A 7,102-nucleotide genomic window follows, 5' to 3' on the forward strand; every position below is an offset into this window, starting at 1 on the left:
GTCAGCCACGAGCTTTGCTTTTATTTATCGCGCTACGGAGTCTTCTTTTTGCTGATTTGTGCCGCATGCCTCCTCGCGGGTGTGTAAACATTGTCTCAACCGGCGGAGCTTATGACACTCCTTCCGTAGGTCGGCAATTTCTATCGTCTTATCACGGTTGGAACTTTAAGCTTCACAGGCTGCCGTTATCAGGTTCATCATCGACTTGGCGACAGTGTCAGCTCCAACACTACCACTCCTCGAAGTACTCTCTAGGGCGACTCTGCCTATTCCAAGAGATTCGACGAATCTCACGATGTTCACTCTCACAACATTCCACACGTAAGGGAGCGCGGGTTGATGCAAATAGCGTCAACCACTTCTAACGCGCTGTACTGGTAGTTACTTGCCGAGAAACCTTCTGGAGCTCCCTACCCGTCAACCGCTTATGTCCTTAGCATATTTGTTTCTCTGGCTTACCCAAGGATCACGCTGTTTTTGTTAGGCTCTTTCGTGGGGCAAATATAAATAAAAACATTTGACTTAAACTACTACATACAACATACAAAAAGTCTCTTTATTTAACTTTATCGCTAATATTTTTCGTTTTGAACAATTTCCTACCTATTCCGTACAAAAGGACAATGTGACAACAATGCAGCATTAAACTAGAGAAATTCGTGCTTGGGTACACGTTCCAGCAGTACTCGATCACCCCGAGAAGGAGGAATCTCAGTCCCAAGCTGAAATCCGTGCACCAGACCAAATACGGCAAACTGTGGAAGTACCAAACGTAAAATTGGTAATGCAAGCTCCGGGCGCACACCATCCCAATGAAGTTACTCAAAAACAACGGAAGCAAGGCCAATTGGTCTGTTTTCCCGAACTGCACTGAAAGCTTCTCCTGAGGCTTCTCTTCCTCTTGCAACTTTTGTTGGTTATTGGAAGGTCCAACTTGCCCTGATGGTTTTTTCAGAGACTTTTCGAAAGAGTCAAGGAAGCTTTGTTGTTCCTTGGTTAGTTTTTCTTCTGGTTGTTTCGCGGTGTTTGGTTTTGTGTTAGTTTTGCCTTTCATTTTGGCGATTCGGGCATTCTCCCGAACGATTTGGGGTTTGAATTGTCTCTCCAGTTCCTTCAGTCGACAGTAGCTTTGGAGATATCGATAGCAAGGCGGAGCGAATAGAGTTAGGAGGGAAAGATGAAGCGCCAAAAGGCCTATGTGAAACGTTTTGTGTTCGAATAGAGCGCGATCGAGAAATCTGTAGTTAACAGTCCATTTGTGCTCGAAAACGCGTCCTAAATCGAAACTTCCTTTGATGTACTCGAGTGGATAGGTCAGCAGGAATGGCGCCCCAACCCACAGCTGGATCAGTCCGCAAATCACCAATTGCTTGAATGTCCCGAAGTATCCCAAATTTGTAAGATACAACAGAAAAACCGCCGGCGCGAAGAGGAGGATGTTCATCTTCACCGAAACTGCTAAACTGAAGAAGACGCTGCCATAGTTCCACTTCTGGGCCAGGAAAAGATTCAGCGCGAGGTACAGGAAGAGGACGGCGATCGGGTCGTTGAAGAGTCGAAGAACGTAAATCGAGTGGATTCGATAGGAAGTGAATATGGATAGGGCCATCACGTACGGAGGGACTTTCATTGATTTGGAGTACAGTCGCAGGACCAGGCATAGCTGCGCGATGTAGATTCCGATGAAAATGTACTGAGCAAGCCGAATGTTCTGGCCATGCGATGTGAGCATGTAGAGTCCTGAGTAGATGTACACGAACCCCGCGGGATAGACAAGAGGTCCAGTGTCGCCTGGAAGGAATATAAATTTTCAGAGAATGATCTACATTTGCGGCCCTAACTAGGTCATGGCCGGCGATTTATTTATAACCCTCACCGGTGCTGCCGGCAAGAATCCAATCAACATTTTTGCCTACGCTGGCACTTACCTTTCAACAGCGCATAATTCATAGTCCCATTCAGGAATCCTTCGCACTCCTGCATATACGCGACCCAGTCAATCTCCGTGTAAGGAACTCGCTGCACGACGATCACATTTAGGAGGATTTCCGCCAACACGATTGCCACGGAAACGATTGGCAATCGGCTTGGATCGAACACCAAGGATTTGACGAATTCCAAGTTCACATATTTCTGATAGAATCGCTGAAAAGTAGTTACTTTATGACCTCTCGGACGATCCGGTCCACGTCCTTTTGGCGGTGCCATGGTGAGCTGTCAAAATCTAAAAATAAACAGAGCCAACGAACTGTCAAATGTCAAATTGACAGTATTTTGTGATCAGCTGTCGGGTCTTTTGATTGTTTTCCCCAATTGGGTGTTAATGGCCGGCACCTTGGATGTTGTTATGACGTCATGATAGGAGTAATTTTCAAATATTTTTAATTTAAAAAAGATGAAAGTCTGTGACAGTTTGATCATGTGGCGCTAAAAATAACTCACCTTATAGCAAAACGGTTTTTAATTTATTTGTTGTTTACTCTAGAGTGCAGTATAAAATGCATAAATTGTTCCGTGGATCCAGGACCAGTTTCTGGCGGTTTGCCAGAAATCTGTCGTCACAAACCGCAATCGAAGGGAAACCATTCGAACTGCATCTATTGGATGAAGGTCCTTCCAGGACAGTTGAGCTTACTAAGGAAGAAGCCATCAAAATTACCACTCAAATGAACACAATTCGGAAATTAGAAACGGTAGCTGCTAATTTATATAGGTCAAAACTGATCCGAGGGTTTTGCCACTTATACTCTGGAGAGGAAGCATGTTCGGTTGGCGTGAAACATGCGATGCGCCCACAGGATCTCCTCATAACATCATACCGGGCCCACAGTTGGGCTTATGTGATGGGCTTAACCCTCGTTGAAATACTGGCCGAGCTAACTGGTCGTGCGAAAGGCTGTTCCCGTGGCAAGGGTGGCTCAATGCATATGTACGCCCCTAACTTCTATGGAGGTAATGGAATCGTTGGAGCCCAAGTTCCATTGGGAACTGGCTTAGCCCTTGCTTGCAAATACAAAGGTGACGATGCAGTATCCTTTACCATATATGGCGACGGAGCAGCCAATCAAGGGCAAGTGTTTGAGTCCTTCAACATGGCGTGCCTCTGGAAGCTGCCGATTATATACATCTGTGAGAACAATATGTACGGAATGGGGACGTCTGCCGAGCGTTCGTCCTGCAATACTAAATACTTCCAACGCGGAGATAGAATACCAGGCTTGCTGGTGGATGGCATGGATGTCGCGAGTGTCATAAGTGCAACTCGCTTTGCAATCCCCTACGCTCTTGAGAATGGACCAATTATTCTAGAATTCCTAACTTACCGCTACAGTGGACACTCAATGTCTGATCCTGGAACAAGCTACCGTTCCCGCGATGAAGTACAAGAAACTCGCAAAATGCGTGATCCCATCACAAATTTCAATAATCAAATGAAGGAATCTGGGCTCTTGACTGAGGAAGATTTGAAAGCTATTGATAAGAGAATAAATGAAGAAATGACTGAGGCTACCAAAGTAGCTGAAGGGGATAATGAAATTCCAATGGAAGAACTTACTGCCGATGTTTATGCATTCAATTTAGAACCGGAAATTCGGGGAGTGGTCGAGAGAAATTTGAAACACAAAAATATTAATACAAGCGTTAACGGGAAGAGGGAAACAATGGCTATGAAATCAGAAGAAAGTTCGAAAACACAAAATAAAGACTCGGGTGAAGTGGATAAGCTGGTAGCTTCGAGGCAGGATGGAAATTTGAAAAGTGAAGGTAAAAATTTAAGCGAGGAGGGTAAAAGAGAAGATAAGGAGACAACTACTATAGAGGGAACAACGACGAGTGAAAAGAATGATGCAGGATCGAAAAATACTTCATAGAAAACTTAACCTTTGGATAACTTGAGTACAGCGAAAATTTCATATAATTCTTTTGCGCTTAAATAAATTCATAAATTTTGTTACTATAAACACAAGACCGATTACTTGCTTGACAACCCTCTACAACTTCCTATCAGGGGACGTCAACGATGCTTAAAGGGTCACGATACGAGGAGTGGCGTCCCCGAGGTATCCGAGCAAATAGTTCTGACCCCCTAGCAGGCATAATACCTGCGTCCTAGGTAGTAGCCTCGAAGAAGTTTCTCGGTGATAAGCGAACTGTTAATGACCGATACACGCCGAAACCCACTGGGAGTCCGCGGTGCCTTCGGCAACTCCTTGTCGACGTCGATGGGGTGATGTGAGGTTAGCTTTGCCAAGGTGGTAGTTGTAGCGTGTATGGAGCCGACCCCTTCGGGACCCTGGTCGTGTAGTGTGCATCGAACCGGTGTTAATAGACCGTGTTGCCCCGAGCGACCGCTAATCCACCCATGAGTTCCAGGATCAGCTAATCGTAGATTAGTCCTCAAGAAAATGGGGTAGGGGCTTTGTCTTCGAGAGTATAGGGTTCCTGACTATTGCAGCTCGCTGCCTAGCACACGATGCGCTGGTAAAAATTTAAATTTGAATAAAAACAATACGAGCGAGGTGATAGTGAAAATGGAGAATGAGTTAGCTGCGTTTATATTCAGCACGAAAATGCGTCGCTCGCCCCAACGAAAGACACAGCAAAGGCTGAGATATCGGGATGCGCAAACAGAGAAAAAGATTCGCAAAGTGCGCCGGAGACTGCAACCCAGACAGGACCACGCAATGCTATAGTTGCGGAAAGAGTACAGTGGAAACTGCTGAAACTAACTAGATGATTTCGCTGAAGAGTTGAAGAGGAAAGGCTTATTAACAAATGCGCGGCAGTTGTGAAGCGCATGCGATCTAGGACGTTCCACCAGGAAAACGCCAGCAAAGAGCTGATGGAGCTGGAGGAGCTCCTGGAAGGAATTTCGTACTACAGGCGGACATGGAGAGTGAGAAAAAATCCACGGAAAGCTGAAATAACCGCGCCTGCCAATGAGAACACCCCGAGCGCTAAACGAATCGCAGACAATCCGTTGCAGAGCGAACTGGGGAAAAAACAAAAGGAGAAAGGAGCATCTGAGGAAGATTTCATTCAGATACTCTCCAGGGTTAAAAAGCAAAAGGCGAAGAGGGACAAGAGGCAACATCATGTGGCGTCATCAGAGAAACCTTCGCTTAAAATTAAGGCGAACACGAAGGATGGAGCACCAAAAGATGGAGGAAGACTAGTCCACCAGCCCTGCTTATTAAGCCAACGGAAGGCAAGACCTTTATGGAAGTCCTCAGCGAAATCTGTTACAAAGTCAAGCCCGAAGATAGCGGAGTAAAAGTGTCTTCCATTTGAAAAACGAAGGATGGTGGAGTCCTAGTCGAATTAGGCCCGAGGACAACAAATATACGTACTTTTTAAGAAGTAGTCAACGGGCTTCTGGAAGAGAAAGATTTGGTTTCTAGCCTGGAACCCACGTGCTACCTGGAAATCGGAGACCTTGACCGCCTCAATATCTGGATTGATATCACCTCTGCGAACTCGCGAGGCCAAATGCTCTCTGTGATGGCAGTTGCGGAGCAATACGTCAGGACAAGAACTCTAGATTCGTTGTTTAGAGGTAATGTTTTTCAGTGTCTGTCTAATACCGAATGAGACGATGCCGGACTTTCGACGCAGACTTGATGCTCCGGAGGATGCTATCTTGGGCACAGAGGGCCAGGGCCTCACCCAGACTCCAGAGGGAAACGAATTCTCGAAATGGCGTTATAGTTTTAAACACCGGATCCACCCCAACGTGCGGGGGAAGCATTCACGACGTAACCTTCGCGTCGGAGTCACTGATATCGTTAGTGGATAGGTGGCGTGTTCTGAAAGACTTCTCGGCAGGTGATAACCAATACCTTGCCTTCGAAATGGTTGACACAAATTCTCGTTGTGCGCTCTTCTGTCCATGGAGCGTCGCGGAGGTGAACGCCGGGAGGTTTGCGAAACTCTTAGAACAGTTGGGGCCGCGTTGGAGGGTACTCCTGAGAGTGGACACTGTAGCTCACACTGTCGTAAATTTAGTTATGAACTTGATAATGACGATCTGCGGAGCTTCCATATCCAGGAGGGCATCGAAACGTGGCTAACCTTACATCTATTGGTGGACGGTGGAAATTGCGGAGCTCCGGAAGGAGTCTCACAGACTCCGCCGCTTGACACAATGTCTAAGCGGCCAGAAGAAGGCGTGTACCATAATGACAGAGTACAGATTAGCCAAAAGGAGACTCCGAAGCGCAATAAACGAAGCAAAGCTCGCCGATGGCAGGATCTGATCTACGAAATGAATAAGAAGCCGAGTGAACTCGGTTAAAAACTGGTAGCCCGAAAAATCAGAGCTCTGCGGAAACCCTGTTCCCTTAAGGTCGATCAGATGGACCGCATTATACGGACACTATTCCTTGCGCACTCCGCAGGGGCGGAGCGGAGAACGCCGAGGACCGTCCACTTTTCTCTCTAAAAGAGTTGGAACAGGCAATCCTCTTTACGAAAAGCAAGAAGGCGCCAGGAACCGATGGTACCCCAGCAGAGGTACACAAATTGGTGTTCCAACATCGGCCAGACCTACTGCTCGGTGCATTCAACGCTTGCCTGAAAGAGGGTGTTTTCCTTTCCCGATGAAAGGTAGCGAGGCTTGTGCTGATCAGCAAGGGAAAGGCGACCCTAAGTTGCCGTCTTTGTACCGCCCACTTTGTATACTTGACACTGCTCGAAAATCTCATCACAATTAGACTCGCTGAACTGATACGCGCTGCCGAAAACTTATTCCCATGGCAGTTCGGCTTCAAAGCAGGGAGATCCATAGTCGATGCTGTCATGCAATCCGCCGATACCGTTCATCGAGCGGAGGCACACAGCTACCGAGCTCGACGGGTGGTGTTCCTGGTAACGACGTCAGAAATGCTTTTAATTCCGTAAGATGAAAAGACAATCCAGACACACTCGAGTATACAAATTCATAATAAAACTTGTGGTAATATATTTGTGAATCATAAGTCGCCAGGAGTCGATGGAATTACAACCGAATTGGTTAAATATGGAGGCGACCAATGTCAGAAAGCGGTTCATCAACTTATGGTGACGATTGGCAACGACGTATTATCCGTACCATGCATAAAAT

General features: G+C 46.6%; 2 protein-coding genes across 2 annotated transcripts; one reads left to right on the plus strand and one right to left on the minus strand.

Annotated features, from left to right (window-relative positions):
* Window positions 1–522: 522 nt before the first annotated feature.
* Window positions 523–2,237, minus strand: LOC119646489 (lethal(2)neighbour of tid protein 2). The gene is made up of 2 exons (XM_038046948.1): window positions 1,929–2,237; window positions 523–1,791 (listed from the first exon to the last, which is right to left on the minus strand). Exons 1-2 carry the CDS (start codon window positions 2,206–2,208, stop codon window positions 557–559), a joined length of 1,515 nt encoding a protein of 504 aa, XP_037902876.1. The 5' UTR covers window positions 2,209–2,237; the 3' UTR covers window positions 523–556.
* A 95-nt stretch (window positions 2,238–2,332) lies between these two features.
* LOC119660731 (pyruvate dehydrogenase E1 component subunit alpha, mitochondrial-like) lies at window positions 2,333–3,896 on the plus strand. The gene has a single exon (XM_038069397.1). The coding sequence runs from the start codon at window positions 2,499–2,501 to the stop codon at window positions 3,870–3,872; it is 1,374 nt and encodes a 457-aa protein (XP_037925325.1). The 5' UTR covers window positions 2,333–2,498; the 3' UTR covers window positions 3,873–3,896.
* Window positions 3,897–7,102: the final 3,206 nt, after the last annotated feature.

Source organism: Hermetia illucens, chromosome 1, assembly GCF_905115235.1.
Source record: "Hermetia illucens chromosome 1, iHerIll2.2.curated.20191125, whole genome shotgun sequence".
NCBI classification, from domain to species: domain Eukaryota; kingdom Metazoa; phylum Arthropoda; class Insecta; order Diptera; family Stratiomyidae; genus Hermetia; species Hermetia illucens.